Source organism: Vombatus ursinus, unplaced genomic scaffold, assembly GCF_900497805.2.
Source record: "Vombatus ursinus unplaced genomic scaffold, bare-nosed wombat genome assembly UNPS02014830.1, whole genome shotgun sequence".
Classification (NCBI taxonomy): Eukaryota; Metazoa; Chordata; class Mammalia; order Diprotodontia; family Vombatidae; genus Vombatus; species Vombatus ursinus.
Window position 1 is genome coordinate 50513024 of NW_020954608.1, and position 18750 is coordinate 50531773.

The 18750-nt window shown below is 42.1% G+C and overlaps 1 protein-coding gene and 1 pseudogene across 1 annotated transcript in view; both read right to left on the minus strand.

The window, feature by feature from the left end:
• Positions 1-760: 760 nt before the first annotated feature.
• Positions 761-18750, minus strand: part of FOXJ2 (forkhead box J2) — a 30044-nt gene continuing 12054 nt past the window's right edge. The window contains exons 3-11 of the mRNA XM_027838642.1: positions 14200-14274; positions 13363-13431; positions 13045-13185; positions 12432-12633; positions 8117-8497; positions 7178-7279; positions 5664-5873; positions 4154-4252; positions 761-3421 (exon numbers count right to left, since the gene is read on the minus strand). Coding sequence (XP_027694443.1) covers positions 3333-3421; positions 4154-4252; positions 5664-5873; positions 7178-7279; positions 8117-8497; positions 12432-12633; positions 13045-13185; positions 13363-13431; positions 14200-14274 — 1368 coding nt within the window. The 3' untranslated portion in view covers positions 761-3332. The remainder of the gene's footprint in view (positions 3422-4153; positions 4253-5663; positions 5874-7177; positions 7280-8116; positions 8498-12431; positions 12634-13044; positions 13186-13362; positions 13432-14199; positions 14275-18750) is intronic.
• LOC114025278 lies at positions 9120-9697 on the minus strand (annotated as a pseudogene).

An 18750-nucleotide genomic window follows, 5' to 3' on the forward strand; every position in this document is an offset into this window, starting at 1 on the left:
GGGATGGTACAGAATTCCAGCTGCAGCTCTCTCTCAGTTGCACTTTTGTTAGATGACAAAGCATCTGCAGCGGTTATCTTTTTTGGTGTCTTTTGTACGAACATTGGTTTGAATAAACAATTTTTTGTTTCTCGTAAGGCTAAGAATGACTCACAGAGAGCTGCAAGTGGATGATGTTCACAGGAACCTCAGCCCCCACTTTCAGAGTCTCATAGCAACTTTAGGAGCTCTTTGGGATAGATTTAAGGATGCTTTTCTAGAACTGACCAAGACTTGGAAGCCCAGAAGATGATGCAGAAGTGAGTTTGATGGGGTCCTTTTAAAAGCTCTGATCATCTTAGGAAGGTACTCTTTTGAAAGAAACCTCTGAGGGAGTACTCTACCCAAAGAACCTTTGAAAGCCTCTACTTTTCTGGAATCCAACCGCTCCATCTTGTTTCAAACTTCCACGTGTCCCAGAACACAAGCCAGGTGTCCCCAGTGCCACACACCAAGGGAATGGCTGACTACCTGAGCAAAATTTCACTGTGGCTAATGGAACAATGAAAAAGTAGAGGGCAAGTACAATTTAGTTCTGCCATTTTGGCAGGCCATCAAGCCTACAAGACACTTCCACTCCAATCAATCTCCATCCCTCCCTCCTGTCTTCCCTCATATCACCCCAAGGATTGATGACGAATTCAAATAAATGTGTTTCATCAAACAACAGTTTTACGCCGGCACAAGAAAGGTCAATATTCTTGTTTGTTTGTTTGTTTTATTAAGAAAGCATGCAAAAAAAAAAAACTTGTGAGGCCAAACTCCTCCCTTTCCAGCCCACATCGATGCAAAGCATCATGAGTGTCACGAGGGAATCACCTAACCAAACACATGGGGGTTAAAGGGAGATAGGCAAGGAAGGGTGGATCCACACCAATTACTTGCTCCCCTGCTCCCTCCTCACCACTTTCCAGTTCCCTCTTCCATATCTTTTTCTGCCACCGGTGAGCTCCTGCTATCACACATCACTCAGTACAATGACAACTACATTTCACGTTCAGCCAACAGTCCTCTTCAGCACACGTTGGAGTTTTGAACCAACAAAGGAGTAGTATTTTCTCCATTTCACTGAGGGCTGGGGAAGGTAGGGTGGGGCTGAGGTACAGAAAGAGACTTGTCCTATGCAACAGAATAGGGCTGAAATTGGCAGAGGGGATCTGGGAACCCAGGAGACTTGACACCCAAATTCCTGTCATGATCCATAGGGCCCACACCCTCTGACTGCTCAGAGTCCTGGAGTATGCCTATTTCCTGAAAGATGATTTGCTGTCAAGGTGGTACATTTGCTTGTGCAAGTAAGTCCACTCTTATAAATGCTGCATTTATCTAAAAGGAAAGGGATTTACAGGGAGAGGAGCTATGATCAGCAGTAGGGACTCCTCACTGAAATCTGTGTAGGAGATGCTGAGTACAAAAAAGAGGAGGCCCCCTTCCTTGGATCCCTGAAATGGAGTTAAAAGACAGACATTATGCCCCACTTGTAAGAGAGGTTCTCCCTCCAGAATGAGAAACATTATGCCAGTTGCACCCTAGTTTTACTGCCTTGCCACACAATGGATTGATCCTCCACCCCATTTCCCTCTGACAAGTGCTAATTCCCAGAGACTAGTTCTTCCTGTCCCTATACCTCAATTCATTTTATTTCTATTGTGCAAGCATACCCAACTGAAGTCCCTTCCAAGGAAGGAGGGAAAAAGCAGAGTTGAAACAGATGTCTTGGAAATCCTGAGAACAGGAAACAGGAATGGAAGGCCCCATATGGGAGTTTCAGGAAGTGGAAAAGGGCCTCACCCTATTTCCACTCATTCCTACTTAAAAGTGAAAATATATGGGGGTGGAGGTATAAGTGAGTTTCCTCTTCTCTCTGAAGTCCAGAATTAAACACTCAACATGGACTTTTCACTGGGCATAAAGAGCACACTGAGCTAGTCGATATATGTTGACTTCCAATTGTTAAAGGACATAAGTTATCACTAAACTTTGTTCTCTTTTGCTGCCTTCACTGTATTCCTCTCTTAAGCCTCCATGCTCTTCAAAAACCCAATGGGAAAACCTCCAACCCCAAGAGATGAACATTTGCCTCTGCAACTAAAACGGCCAGGAATTCCCCACTTTTACTTCCAGTGATACCTTCTCTCCTCTCAGCCTAAATCCTTCTACCTCGATGCCATTTGTTTGACTCTGCTGATATTTATGGTACTCAGGGGTCCTCTCCCTTCTGGGAAGGTCAAAGGAATGACTGGATCAAAGGGAAGATCAGTATGAAAAACTGACCTTTGGACAAAAATATTACATTTGTTGGGTGGGAGGTGGACATATAAAGACGGCAATTTCCATATATAAATGAGATGTGGATTTAAAGAAGTGATTTAGAATGAGGAAAAAAAGTAAAATAGAAACTCTCCCCTAGAAATCAAGTTAGGGTTGATTATATTCACTCCCCACAAGAGCAGGGGTTGAGTTCACTAGTTAAGATCAATCCCAATTCCTGGTGTCGTGGGCTGGAGGCCACAATAGTGGTTGACTTCAATGGCAGTGCAATCCAATTCCAGAAACTCATAGATCACCACCTCTTTACAAGAGTCTCACAACAATCTGGATTTTGCTTACCTAATCAAAACCCTACTTATCTCCTGAGATCCTACCTTCCTATTTTAGTCACCAATTACTGCCAACCTCATATTTTACTTTGTCCTGCTTCTTTTTCACAGGAATTTTAAGCCCTGGCTTTACTGAGCATTGGGGAGGGGAGGGGCAGGAACTATTTCAGGATGGGGGAGGAAATAGCACCACCTCATAGACTCCTTTGGGATCAATGATGCCAGCATAGCCCTTTAGACCCATCCACTTACTCTCTCTAGCCCTGAACTGAGGTTTGATAGGGGCAGTAACCAATCCAGAGCTAATAGGTGGGATTAGCACTGAATCTCCAAGATGTGGAAGTTTGAGTCCCTGCCGCCCAACCTGGGGATGGCAATGGTCCATGGCACCAGGGGCTGGAGGTCGGGGCCGGCAAAGTAATCAATAATATTATTAGTAATAACAACAATATAATAATAACAATAATAATAAAAGAATGGGGAGAAAGACAGGGAAGGCAGGGTTATCTTCGGCAGCATCTTGCAGTGGCTTCTCTGGCAAAGAGAAAAAAAGAAAAAGAGGAAATAGATATACATCTATATATCTATATATCTATGTACAGGCTTGGGGAAAGGGAACTGGACTGGGGTTATTTCTAGATTCTTTGCCAGGGTTCACTACCACTGGCCCTGGGTTCTTCAGTCTGTGATACACTAAGTGATCAAGTCCCAGTCGAAATCATCAGGGATCTCCTCATTGGAACCAGGAGGTGGGACAGGTGGCCGGGGGACCAGATGATGTGCTGTTGAGAAGGAAAGGAAGAGGTTAAAGGGACTGGAACTGGGAAGTCATTACTTCCCTTTAGCTGGCATAATAAAACACCCACAGAGAAGACCTTGTAACTAGTACAAACTGTTGTACTTGTTAGTTATTTATTATTATTTTGAGGTATTCTCAGGTGGTAAAATCAGTCAATTCAATTATCCATATGTGAATTAACCACTAGGGCAACATGGGGCTTTCTGTGCTCTACTAACCAACTGGTTTTGAAGTCGCTGAAAGCAGTGCTGAGCTGACCAGGAGGGAAAGAAGACAAGGAATGGTGAGGAGAGACCAGACCTTGGCACAAAGGCATTGTCAATGGATACCAGCATTTGTTTCTGGCTATTCTCTGAACACATTCTAAAGCCTAATGTAAATTGTTTTAGAGTAACTGTTGCTCTCATATTATCCATTCTTTGTTCCCTTTTTATTCATTAAAAAGAGAACTAACTTTAAATGAAATCTGTCTTTTTTTTTAAACCACCCCAAGCATACAATTCTCTTTTGTAGGCAAATGATCTCTCCTCCTAAAATGCCTGGATGGTATTCTTGGTTCACTACATGCATATTGCAAACCTCTCTTGCCCCGCAGCAGGTGGGGTGCTGAGAGGCCCTCTGAAGGCTTTTAGAAAAAAAGTATAGAGAAGAAATGGAAGCCACCAGCCAAAGAATGAGATTCCTCTTAGGCCTGGTGATCAAGCAAGCAACTTACCTGGACGGTTATATGCTGGAGAGTCCTGGGTAGGCATAGAGTACATGGGTGATGGGCCAGAGTAGAGATGGGGTGCTTGTGGGTGTCCATAAGAGTTCACTGAAAGAAACAAACAAGAGCATATTGGTATTTGGGCAGAACTACTGACTTCATTGGACTGATGCTGCCATAATAACCTCCCATAATGTCTCCCTTTCTTGACTGAATGAAAAATCATTTGTTAAGCACTTACTGTATACTGGACACTGTGGACACAATTACAAAAAAGAGACCAATCCCTGCCCTAAGGAGCTTATATTCTAATGAGGAAGGAAGGGAAGCTTGCCTTCAGGGAATCAATGTTGGAGCACCAGTCAGGTGAAGATGCTGGGGCCAGAAGGAACAATGGGCAAAATTAGGTGAAATCAGATGTGGGACAGTACACAACTTTAAGAGAAGTAATTACTATGATCATGATTCCAGAGTCATTCACAGGTTATTAAGTATATCATAAATGAAGTCATGGACTCTCCTTCCCTGAAAATCTTTAAGAATGGGAGAGCCACATGGCAGGCCTGAGATCAGAAGTATGGGATGACCCCAGCCAGTCCAGGAATTCTATGAGAAATTAAGGCTAGGGAAAGGGTGTTTTGGTCTGAGGAGTCACAGGGATGGTGAACAACTGAGCTGTAGGGTAGCCAAATGATAGACTGGTAGGGGCAGAAAGCGGAAGTAGGGGGTGGGACATGGGAGCTCAGCGGCAAGGCAGGCAAACAGTGTGGGTGAAGCACAGTTGCGGGTGTGAGATTTTCATCAATCAAGACAGCACACAAGCCTCTGCAGAGACTGGTGCAAGCAGCTTCTCCAGAAGCCACCAGCCCTCACTTACTGGAGAAGGGAAAAAAGGAGACTTAAATTCTAGGAGTATGAAGTACTAAAGCCATTAGGAGGAAGCTACACATAGGAATCATATTAAGAGCTCACTGCCTTGTTTCCTTCATTTAAGAATCATGAATGACTCAGGACTGCTTTGGGGAAAAGGGAACATAAAACAGGTTGGGAAGACTGAAAAGTGAAAAATGGGGATGTGCCCTGCGCCATCTCCTCTTCTGCCCCAAATGTGTTTGCTCTCCAAACTAGACTGAGGCCTTTGAGAGCAGAGGTTCATTGATTTACGGATGCAAGAGATCTCAGAGGTCATCGATTCAGTTTCTCCATCTTAGAAGGAAAATGAAGCCTGAGGAGATGAAGTGATTTCCCCAGGTCACACAAGTAGTAAGCAGCAGTGCCAGGCTCTGAACACAAGTGTTCTGATTCCAAATCCAGTCTTCTTTCCACCAGACAAGCAGGAATTCTCTGTTACTATCCCTCTACCACATCTACAGGTTCAAGTGTATGGACACTAGGAAATCCCCAGTGTGCCCTTCTAACCCTTTTCACTACTCCTGCCCATCCGTCCACCTCCCCACTCCCTACCTTGTTCAGCTACCCAGACTCTGCCTGCCCCTGGGGTTCTGGTTCTGCCTGTTACCTTGGTTTATTGTGGACTCTTGCTTGCCGCTGGTCAGGGCACAGGCGTCAGTAATTCTAGCGGGAGGTGGTGGCTGGTGAGGACCCCCTGGGTGGGGCAGCTGACCAGTCTGGGTAAGGAACTGGTTGAGGGAGTCACAGAGATTGGCAATGTGGTGCTGGTCCAAGCTCCAGTTTTTTCTTTCTGCCTGCCGGAGGCTCTCCATTAGTTCTGCAAAATAAGGAAGGGAGGAACATGACCTCTGACCCTTGAGGATAACCCCTGCCATACCTGTTAGTTCTCTGTTTTACAGACCCCAGTACCTGTCCGAGGCTTTCCTTATTCTCAGGTACACCTCCCTAATCATTACCTCTCATTGTTCTTTCCTCTTTACATCACAAATAAAACACTGAACGCATGTACAATATTAATCATCATCATTACCAAAAAATGATTAACGGCAATAATGATAAATTGCATTTACATTCCTATTCACAATCTCACTCTATCCTTCCAACAACACGGTGAGGTGACACAGGATACCTACTACTACTTTAATTATACAGGTGAGAAAATGAAGCCCAGAGAGGTCAAAGGATCATAGGATCACAGCTCCAGAGCTGGAAGAGACGACGGAGGCTACTTGGTGCAACCCCCCTCCTTCTGAAGATCGGAGGACAGAAGTCTGAGGAGGTTAAGAGACTCGTCCACGACCATACATCCACACAGATGGAGATGAATCTAAGACTAGCACCCAGGGCCTCTGGCTACCATCAGAGGGAGTCTGACTGTTTCTACTATACCAAACACCAGAGATGATGATAAATTGCTTTAATGTTGTAGTGACTACAATCAACCTGCAGGCCTTTATTAAGAGTCTACTGCGTGAGGGGCAGCTAGGTGGCGCAGTGGATAGAGCTCTGGCCTTGGAATCAGGAGGATCTGAGTTCAAATACAGCCTCAGACATTTGACACTTACCAGCTGTGTGACCCTGGGCAAGTCACTTAACCCCAATTGCCTCACCAAAAAAAAGCAAAAAAAAAAAAAAGAGTCTACTATGTGCCTGGCGCTGTTCTTAGTGCTGAGATAATAAAGAAAATACCAAAACATTATCTGTCTTCAAGGACCTTAAATTGTATTAGAAGATAGAATGTGTGCACACACACATGCACAAAATATAGACAAAATGATACAAGATTTTTATTTGGGGGGAGATGGAAGATGGGGGAGAACTAGCAGCCAGAGGAAACAGGAAAGATCTCATGTAGAAAAAGGTACCTGAGTCTTGAAGGAGACTGTTGATTCTAAGAGTGTAAGTCTAGGAGAGAGTTAATGAGGGCCTGAACTAGATTGATGTTTTTGAGGAGAAATAAAAGGAAACGAGAGCAAGAAATGCAGTGGAAGCAGACATGGCAAGATTGGAAACTGATTAGATATTTGGGATAAATGATGATGACCCCGAGATTTCAAACTGGGAGGATTGGAAGGATGATGGTATCTTCTCCCCTCAGATTTTTTCCTTGTGGCCACTAACCTGAAAAATGGGACTGCTCAATGCTGGACCAGTTAAGCCGATTAACCATCTTGAAGCTTTCTTTCAGGGAATCAATGTTGGAGCACCAGTCAGGGGGAAATGCTGGGGATAGAAGGAACAACAGACAAAATTCGGTGAAGTCAGATGTGGGACAGCACATAACTTCAAGAGGACTAATTACTACGATCATCATTCCAGAATCACTTACAGGTTATTAAGCATATCCATAAATGAAGTCATGGAATCTCCTTCCCTGGAAATCTTTAAGAAAAGGCTTTAGGCACCATTTAGCCTGAAATCAGAAGTGTTCTATAATACTGAATAAAAGCCCTAAGTTGTATCTTCCCCTCTATCAGATAGGATCTCATGGCATATTGGATTTGGTGGGCACAGAAAAGGGGCTACAAAAAAACCTAATAAAGCAGGGGTTCTTAACCTTCTGAAAGGGTCTGTGGTTAGATTTCAGAGGATCTCTGAACTAACATATCTTTATTTTCACTAACCTCTAACTGAAATACAACATTTTCTTTTATTATGAATTAAAGACAAAATGAACAGAATGTTATTCTGAGAAGGGGTCCCATAGTCTTCACCAGACTGCCAAAGAGGTCCTGTCACAAAACCCAACTTTAAAGGGACACAGATTCAATTTTCTAACAAATAATAACACCTCATTTATATAAGGCTTGAAGGTTTACAAAGTGCTTTACGTACAATATCACATCTGATTCTAACAACTCTGTGAAGTACATCCAATAAGGTATTATTTACTCCATTTTACAGATAAGTAAACTGAAGTTCAGAGGCTAAGTGACTTGCCCCAGGGCACCCAGATACTCCCAGTGCCATAGATTAGGAGTACCTGAAGGTCAAGTCGCTTTAACATGCATTTGCCCAACCTCATTTTCCTCCTGGGCTTTCCCCACTGTTCTTACTCACCAAAGCCAGTATTGTTGATAGAAGCCTGGGATGGTGCCTGCTGCTGGGGTGGTGGTGGAGGCTGCTGGGGCGGATGCGGGTGGGGGTGGTGCTGATGGGGATGATAGCCCACATGCTGCAGCGGGGGCGGATGCATGGCCATCACAGAGGGGGTTCCATAGCTGTCAGCCCCAGGCTGCTTCCCTCCCGGTGGGGGGCAGCCCTCTGGGCTGGGATTATGCAGTGAAGGGGTACCCCCTACAGATGAAGGGCCCTGTGCTGGTGGTTGCTGCTGAGATTGCTGGGGTGGTTGTTGTTGTTGCTGGGGTGGCTGTGGTGGTTGCTGGTACATGTAGTAGTTGTGATTGGAAGGCTGCATATCACCCAGGAGAGTCGAGAAACCTGCAGAGTAGGAAGAAATAAGTGACTCAGGCAATATGAGCAAGGCTGGCTGGGGTTTGGACGGGAGATCCCTACAGAAACCCCAAAGTAAGAAGGGAAAGATCGCCCTGGGATAGCCAGTATCCCTATAAGAGATCTTGCAGCCTCCTGTGGTAGGACACAGAGCTCAGAGTTGGACTGAGGCGCATGGCCAATGGGGCCACAGCTAAAGTTTACCCCACAAAGGTTGGGCATGAACCTGATGACCAATTCAATTCTACAAACACTTAACAAGTATCTACCATGTGCCAGGAACTGTGCTAGCTGCTTGTAATACAAAGACAAAAATAAAACAGTCCCTTCTCTCAAGGAGCTTCTAGTGTAAACCAGAGACATCAGCAGAGTCCTGTGTAGGACCAAACCATTATCATACCATCTTTTGAGGACACCAACCTAGATCTACAAATCAGCTCGATATCAAAAGTCCAAAAGGAACCAATGTGGAGATAAATCAAGAAATGAATAAAAACCAACACTATAGGACCCTAGGTTTTCTATCCCATGCCTGGCTTCTCTCTCTCTCTCTTTCTCTTTTTTTTTTTTTTTTTAAGAACAAGGCAATTTATTAATGAATCCAGTGTGGTTTGTCCTAATGTTTCTTGTTGGTAGCTGCCACCTGTCCGGCAATTCTGTCCAGGTCTCTCTGTCCCTGAAGTGTCAGCTTCTGGGCCCCATCCTGGTCCTTCTCCACCATCTTGAGGCCTTCCAGGGCTTGCAGGACCCTTTGGGTACACTCTTGGAGCCTTTGCTGAAGTGACTGGGCATGACCCCATTGCGCTAGCCCCCACCATAGATCTTAGTCACGGATCCCACACCGGCACCACCTCCAAGGGACAGGTGATGGGCTGTGGAGGTAGCCCAGGTGTAGAATCAGTTCTCTTTGTAGGTCACCAGCTCCTTATGTTTGATCAGCTTGACCGTGTCCACCCATTCAGGGACTTTCAGTTTCCCTTACTTTTTCAGGAAGGCAGCCAGGGCCCAGATGAACTCCTGCTGGTTCACATCCTTCACCATGACTCCAGACATCATGCAAGTTCCGTGTGGCCAGCCAGGGGAAAAAAAAAAACTTGGCGCCTCTCTCTTCATCATTCTGTTCCTTCTATAATTGTACTTCTGCTAACTGCCATGGGACCTGTACCACCAATACTCTTAGAGGGAGATGCTGGGTAGGGAAGGGGAATTAAGGATTATTTTTAGCAATCTGATCAAAATTAAACCAGAATCAATATCCTATAAGATAATTCAATTGGTACCTTGGCTTATTCTGATTCCATATACAACTGTTCTATGCCTTTGTGTGTTGCACATCTCATCACCCCATGTGCAAAGAGAAAGTTAAATTTCTCAAGCAGATGCCACCATACCCATAGACATGAAAACTCTTTGATCCTTGAGAAGGCCAACTACAAGAGAAACCTCTACTCCCTCTCCTCTCACTCCCTTCTTAACTCTCTACCGTCGGCTTCCTGACATCATCATTCAACTAAAACTGTCCTCTCCAAAGTTACCAATGATCTCTTAATTTCTGAAGCCAGGCCTCATCCTCCTTGACCTCTCTGTATACTTCGACTTTCTCTCTGATACTCTCTTCTCCCTAGGTTTTTGTGACACTTCTCTCTCCTAGTTCTCTTCCTACCTATCTGACTGCTCATATCAGTCTCCTTTGCTGGATTTTCACCCAGGTTACTCCCTCTTACCATGGGTGTCCCCCGGGACTCTATCCTGGGTCCTTTCTCTTCTCTTTCTATACTACTTTACTTGGGGACTTCATCAGCTCCTACAGATTCAATTATCATCTTTAGGCTGATGACTCCCTAATCTACTTAACCAGCTTTAAGCTCTCTGCCCTAATACCTCCAACTGCCTATCAAACATCTTGAATCAGATGTCCTGTAGACATCTTAAACTCAACATTCCAAAACTGAACTCATTATCTTTTCCCCTAAACTCTACCCCCTTCCAAACATCCCTACTACTGTTCAGGATACCACTATCCTCCCAGTCCCCTACACTCACAATCCAGGTATTATCTTTGACTCCTCACTCTCTCTCATCCCCCATCTCCCATCTCCAATCTAATGCCAAGGACTGTCAATTTCACTTTTGCAGCATCTCTGGCATATGTCCCCTTCTCTCTTCTGACCCTGCCACCACCTAGTGCAGGCCCTCATCACCTCGTGCCTGGACTGTGGCAATAGCCTGGTGGTGCCATGGCCTGCCTGCCATTAATCTCTCCATTCATTCACCAAAGTGATTTTTCCTACAGCACAGGTCTGACCAAGTCACCCTGGTCTTACTCAATAAACTAGTGTGGCTCTCCATTACCTCCAGGCTCAAGTAAATAATTCTGTTTGATGTTCAAAGCTCTTTATAACCTAGCCCCCAGCTAACTTTCCAGTCTTCTTACACCTTACACCTCACCATGCACTCTTCAATCCAGTGACACTGACCTCCTTGCTGCTTCTCAAACAGGTTATTCCATCTTTTCAGCTCCAGGCATTGTCTCCATGCTCTCCCTCCCTATCCCTGTCTCCTCCCTTCCCTGGTTTTCTTCAAGTACCAGCTTAAACTCTGCCTTTTATAGGAAGATTTTCACTATCCCTCTTAATTCTAGTGCCTCCTCTCTATTGATTATTTCTGATTTATCCTGGATATATAGCTTCTTTGTATAGTTATTTGCGTGTTCTCGCACCCATTGGACTGGGAGCTCCCTGAAGGCAGGGACTATGTATGTTTTGCCTTTCTTTGTACCTCCAAGACTTAGCACAGTGCCTGGCATGTATAATAGGTGCTTATCAAATTTTATTGACTTGAACGACTTAATTTCACCTTCAAATTCCTCCTACAAAAAGGAAATGTACAGAGAATTATGCCTAAATCCAAAGATGCCTCAAAGCCCCTTTATTCAAATTTAAACCATTATCAGAAGGAATCAGAGCCTGGGGGGAAGATGGTGCTGTACTATACCCATGACTACACTGTCCTCTAGTGGCTGTCTCCTAAATGACTGGCAAGAGTCATCCTGTGACTAACCAGATTATTTTCACCTCCAACTCAACATCTGAGGACAATATCCTGAGAGGAGTCAGTATTCATGTACTGAATAATCTCAGTCCCAGAAAACTGAAAAGGAATTCTCAGTAGAATGGTGCACTGTTATTAATGTAGGTGTAAGTGGAGCTGTGAATTGGTCTAGCCACTCTGGAAAGGAATTTGGAATTATGCCCAAAAAGTTACAAAAGTAAACACGCTCTTAGACCCAGAGATATCATGATCAAAGAAAGAGGAGAAGGACCCACCAGCACCCAAATATTTACAGGTACTCTTTTTTATAGTGACAAAAAAAAAAAGGCCAGAAACTAAGGGGATAAATTAGAGGATGATTGAACAAATTATGGAATATAAATGTAATGAAATACTATTGTGCCATAAGAAATTATGAAAAGAATGGTTTCAGAGAAATATGGGAAGACTTGTTCGAATTGATGCAGAATGAAGTGAGCAGAATAAAGAGAACAATTTATATTCTAACAATGACATTGCAAAATCAGTACAGGTGGACTACGGATGTGGAATGTCATGTACATTTTCAGACTTGGTAGCTGGTTGGCTTTGCTTAAATATTTGGGTTTGGTTTGGTTTGGTTTACAAAGGACAGAGAGGAAAGGAAGGGAGAATAATTGTGGTGTTTTTAAAAAGTCACCAATAAAATGATTTTTAAAAAAAGTTTTTCATCAGAATGAAGCTAGAACCCTGTTCTAAACATCTTCACCTTATCTGGCCCTTCTGATAGTTTCTACCTGCTCCATAAGCAAGAAAGAAGAAAGAGAAGAGACATCCTTTCATCCCAAAGGATGAACAGAATACATGACCCCCATTCCAACCAATGACTCACCATGTGGGGAAGAGGAAGAGGAAGATTTCTCTAGCATGGACTTGTAAAGGTTTCGAAAGGACCAGCTCAGATCCTGAAAGTTTATCTCCGAGTAGGAAAATTTGAAGTCATGATTGGTATTATACAACGGAGGTGGCCCATCAGCCCCATCTCGTCCTGGACCACCAGCTGCAACTACTGCACCATCCACAGGTCCTGAACCCTGCAACCAGAGGTCAGTGCCCTAGCTGAAAAACCAGTGTAGTCTTTCTCAATTACCTCAGAGGACCTACCTGTCCTCTCTATCCTTTCTCTCCCTCAGTTATTCCATTTCTCCTCTTTCTCGGTTCCTTTCTCCTATGTTCTCTCCTTCCTCATTCGATTTCCTTTATGACCCTCTCTTATCATGCCCCTAAGCCCCTTTTATTTCTTTCTCACAAACTTTTCTTTCTTCCTCTCTGTTCAGCAATTCTACATTCCTTTTATGGTTTGACCTCCCTTCTCCATCATCTTTTCTCCTACTGTCTCCTTTAATTTCTTTCCCAGCACTTTTATTTTTCTTTTTCTTCATCTCCGCCTACTTCCTTTCCTCCTGCTCCCTCTACCTCGTCCCCTCCATCTCTCTCCTACCTACCTGATTGAAGCTGGTGATGGGTGTGGTGCTCTGCAGTGACATCTGAGTATTTCCTTCAGGAGACAATGAGGCTTCTCCACTCCCTGCGACACCTCCTCGTGGGCTCTTACTTGCCTCCTGTTCTGGGGAGTCCTGGGACAGCTGCAGGAATGAATAAGAAGTTGGGAAATTATCAGAAAAGTGCAGGAAAAAACATGTCCCCAATACCCCAAAACTGTCTATCTACATTCAGTTTCTGTCCAACTTAGGTAAAAAAAAAAATATGAGAAGTGGTTGAAGAGACAAGCCATGGTCTTTCACTTCAGGGTTAGAACTTACTTCATCATCTGGAGGGTGCCGCCTCTTACGAGAGATGTCAGGACAGGTGTCAATTGTCCAGTAAGAGCCCTGAAAGCATATTCCACACCAAAAGATGAAAGAATTATTAGCTTGGGGTAGGCAAATTAGTTTTGAAGGAGTAGGGAAGGGACACGTTTCCAGTGCATATGGTACCAAAGTGAGGCAAACAGCCAAGGAAAGGTTCAAGTTATCTCTCCAAGGGACTATTCGATGTTAAGGAGAACTTGAATAGAGAACATTAAGTGTTTCAAATATGGGCTGGAGGCAGGATGCTGTACAACAGTGGTCCAATTTATAAGCTCAATGGTGGGCTAGTAAAAGTACTAGGGGTAGAATAATTTGGAAATAGTACAAAAGGCCAAAAAGTTTTTACCTAATTCTTCTCCTCATGTGATCTCAGGCAAATCTCTACCTTTCTTGGGGCCTCAAGAATCCCTATTTACAAAATTAGTAAAATAATGTACTCTTCCGCCTATAAAATTACGTTATCATTTCCTAAAGTTTTCAAAACAGAATCACAGAATTATTGGCGATAAAGGGCCTCTAAATGTCAAGACTCCAAGAAAAATTAAGCTAAATCAGTCCAAATAGAGGAGTACCAATGTTGACACTGTTCTTAAAGATCTCTAGAAATGGATTCCACAGCCCTCCTTAATCACCAATTCCAGAGGGACCTCATAAAGAAGTTCCCATACTGAGAAAAATAAAGGTGCTAGTCTGATTGACATTATTTCCTCTTATGGGGCATTAAAATATACAGAAGGCCTTGGTTACCAACCATCTTCTCTCTCTTCGCAGGTTTTAGTAACAACTCACCTTCCCAGGGTCATCCCGAGGTCTCGGCACCTTCCGGAAACATTTATTGAGAGAAAGATTGTGACGAATTGAATTCTAGGGACACAGAGAGAAAAATCAGGCTTCAGGGTTGCATGAGGCAGGCGACTTGTTTCTTAAGACACAAGGGGATGGGCTAAGGGGCCCAAGCACAGAATAGAGCAGAATAAGGTACAGGTTAAAAAAAAAAAAATGAAAAGAATAATAACCCTGAAAGGTAACAGATTTGTTTGGCTTGATTGTCCTTATTTATTACAAAGGAAGACTCCACTGAGGAGGTGGGAAAGTCAAAGGAAAGTGATGGATGTTAAAAAAAAAAAAGCATCAATAAAACCACAGACAAATGAATGCATGACTGCAGAACTTAAATTAATGAACGCACCAAGTCACCTTGTCTACAGACTTTTGACAAGGAGGCATACCACTCTACTCTCTGTAGGGGAGAGAGGGGCTGCATGTTCAGAAGGAGGGATAGACTGTCAGACATGATCACTGTGTGGGTTTGTTTGGTTAACTGTTCTTACTCATTTTAAGAGAGTATTCCGTGAGTTGGGGGCAGTGGGAAATTAATAGCAAATTTTTTTTTTTAAGGCAATTGGGATTAAGTGACTTGCCCAGGGTCACACAGCTAGTAAGTGTCAAGTGTTTGGTCTGAGGCCAGATCTGAACTCAGGTCCTCCTGACTTCAAGGCCGGTGCTCTATCCACTGTGACACCTAGCTACCCCTAGCAATTTTTTAAAGAATCAATAAAGACTTTAAAACAATGAAGACTTTTAAAACAAGATAGAAGTGAAGATATAAGGTAGGATTAGAGCCAATTTACTTATGTTATTAAAAATTACCCATCAGCAGCAGCAACTGGACCAGGAGAACTCCTACTAAAGTTAAATTTATGACAATAAGGACATATACAGGAAACATAACTAAATACTTTTGAAAAGTGTTTCAACAACAAAGGATTAATTAAGAGGGAAATGGGAACCTACTCATTTTGTCCTCTCAAAAACAATTAGCACAAACCAGAAATTGAAAGGATGCTTAGATAATGAATCCAAAAACTGGTCTCTGGAGTATATGTCCAAAGAAAAATAACATTCCATGTCTAATTGTTGGCTTATATTTTCAGGAGACAACTGCTAACTAGGAAATAAAGAAAGAACTGCCAGACAAGGTGGCTGCCCTAACAAGCAGTAAAGTCCTCCAGCCTCCACGTATGACCAGGATTGTGTTGGTAAATGTTTAAAACCAGCTCTCTGAAACTGCATTAACATTTCTTCCATCACTTGCCTAAGCCAGGACAATCAACAAACCAATAAGTCAAGCCCTGATTCATAGCATTTGCCAATTTCCAAGGAGCAAATGCTCACAAAGAAATTTTAACAAAAATCAGCTCTAGCACACCCCTGCATACTACCCAGCAAAACCCTGACGTTCACACCAGACAGAATAATGATCAAAAAATCCAAGGAGAAACTGCAATAAGCAAATTCTTCTACCCCAGAACTGCACAAGAGATTAACTAGAAGGCTATTGGCAATAGGAAATGAGGCCACCAGCAAAGCCAGTTTTAAGAGCTACCCTGTATGACCAGAGAGATGGGCTTAGGACTGACCCCATGTAGCCTGCAAGGTTCTGAATGCAGAGCTCTCCGAAGAAAGTCCCAAGGTGAGGACCATGGAAGCTGGAAACCTTGGGAGTAGGAGATCGGTGTTGCGGCAGCACTCAGAGCAATACACCCTAAGACTGCATCCTGACAAGCAAGAGAGGCCCTGAAGATATGAACCTCAAAGATCCGGAGGAGCCTAACCCAGGAGGTGGAGGCCAATGCAGGAACCCAGGGCAAGCAAGAGCAAGCAGGGTCCACTACAACTATCCAAAAGAACAACAGGGCAAGGGCAGACTAGCCAAGGCATCAAGCACCAATTCATGAACTAAAGCTGGAAAGATAAGTAAATCAAAGAAAATATGAACCAATATAAAAAATTACTGCATATCTAGAGATCCCCCAAAAGAAGAAACAAGTAACTCTGCAGCAACTGCAATCAGTAATTCAAAGGGGGTAAAATGGACTTTTCACATGAATGCCTAGAAGAAATTTAGTAAGAGTTTTGTTTTTTTAATGAAATAAAAACTCTGGTAGAAAGAATTGGAAAAATAAATAGTTTAGAAAAGAAAGTATCTGGCCTCAGACCAAACACTTGACACTTACTAGCTGTGTGACCCTGGGCAAGTCACTTAACCCCAATTGCCTTAAAAAAAAAAAGTAGTAAACCTAAGCCAAGTAATGGACTCCCCGAAAACTATAACAGACAAAACAGAAATCAATGGCTGTTATCCAAAGAATGTTATCCATTTCCTGAAAGAGAAGTGATGGGTTAAATATGTAGAATGAGACACGTTTTTGGACATGGCCAATGTAGGAATTTGTTTTGTTTGACCATGAGTATCTATTACATTGCTTTTCTTGTTTTTCTTTTTCTTTTTCTTTTTCCTAGTAGAAGTATGGGAATGGAAGGAAGAAAAAAAATAAATGTTAATTTTAAAAAATTTTAATTAAAAAAAAGAAATAAATGACTCCATGAGATAGTGAGAAATATTCAAATATAATCAAAAGGCTAAAAAAGGTATCAGACATAAAAAAAACTGACATCGATAACAGGTCAAGAAAAGATAATTTAAGAATTAGTGGTTCCTTGAAAATCATGATTTAAAAAAAGCCTGGATACTATAGCTCAGAAAATCGTAAGTTAAAAAAAAATTTTAATGTTCAATTTAACTTACCCTGCAAAGCTGAATTTAATCCTATAGTGTAAAAAAATGGATCTTTAATGGAATAGAGAATTTTGAAGCATTCCTGATGAAAAGATCAGAGTTGAGCAGGAACTATGAAATAGACAAGAGTCCAGAGAAATTTCAAAAGGTAAATTTATTAGAGTAATTAGAAAGAGTTATATTATAGAATAGTGCTGACATTAATAAGGGGGTAAAGAAATATGTCCCTTCAGATATTCAGAATGCACACCATCTTGGGGTGGGGGGAAGTATGACATGAGGAGAAAATTCGGAACTCAAAATCTAATGGAAGTGAATGTCAAAAACTAAAAATTAATAAATTAATAAAGAAAAGAAGAAAATTAAAAAACAAAAACAAAACAAACAAAAAAAGAAACTGCAGGGATGCCCATCAATTGAGGAATGGCTGAACAAAATGTGGTAGATGATTGTGATGGAATACTACTGTGCTAAGAGAAATAATGATTCAATAATCTTAGAAAAACATGGAAAGTCTTGCACAAAATAATGAAGAGCGAAATGAGCACAATCAAGAGAACTGTATATGGTAACAGCAATATTGTTTTAAGAATGACTTTGAGGGGGCAGCTAGGTGGCGCAGTGTATAGAGCTCTGGTCTTAGACTCAGGAAGACCAAGTTCAAATCCAGTCTCAGACACATGACACTTACTAGCTGTGTGACCCTGGGCAAGTCACTTAATTCCAACTGCCTCACCAAAAAGCAGAAAAAAAGAATGACTTTGAACAAATAAGTTATTTTGACTATTATAAATGCCCAAATTAACTATAAAGAACTTATGAAGAAAGACACTATCTGCATCCAGAGAAAGAACTAATAAATAATGTCTAGAATAATTTTACATACACACACACATAGATACATATATATATTTGTGTCTAATGGTAGCTATCTCTGGGCTAGGGGTGGGGAGGAAATTTACATGATAACTTTCTTGTGTATTTAAAAGGAATAGGAAGTTATACATAGTGGATTTGTGGTTTCATGTGCAATTATCTTTTTTAATGTACTACGTTACAGAAATGCCTGTTTTATTCCATAAATTAAAAAAAAAGTAACTAATTAAAAAAAAAAAGAAATATGTCCCTTCAGAACTTTAATGTCTTCAAAGGGTTTTGACAAAGTTAAATAAGAAAAACAAAAGTTGTGGAAGTGAATTGAATCTGTTCTGAACGTTTAAAATGGGGAAAGAGAAGGAAGGATAAAAGGAATACCACAATGTAGAAAGGAAGAAAAATAGGGTGGAATTTGCAATTTCTCATAATTGAGAAGAAGAGTTTTCAAAGATAAAGGAAGGCGAAGAGCAGACTGGGCATTAGCTGACCCTCACTTTTATGTGAAAGACACAAAAGAGGGTCGGACATGCACAAATATATCTAACTCAACAGGGGAAAAAAATCAGGGACTTTTGTGTGTGTCGGGGGTGGAGGAGTTTTAAGAAGGAAGATAATACCAAGGAATTAATAGCTATAAGCAAAACAAATTCCCTGATCCTGAAGTGGGCAGTAAAAGGGTAAAAAAAGAAAAATAATGTAAGGGGGCACCTTATAGTACATCTTAGATAATCAGATAATAGACGAATAAATCATGATATGTGAATGTAAGGGAACATTACTGACCAGTAGGAAATGACACAAGACAATTTCAGAGAATTCTACATTGTGAACAAATGCAGAGTGAATTGAGTAGAATTAGGAGAACAATTTATTTAAGAACCACA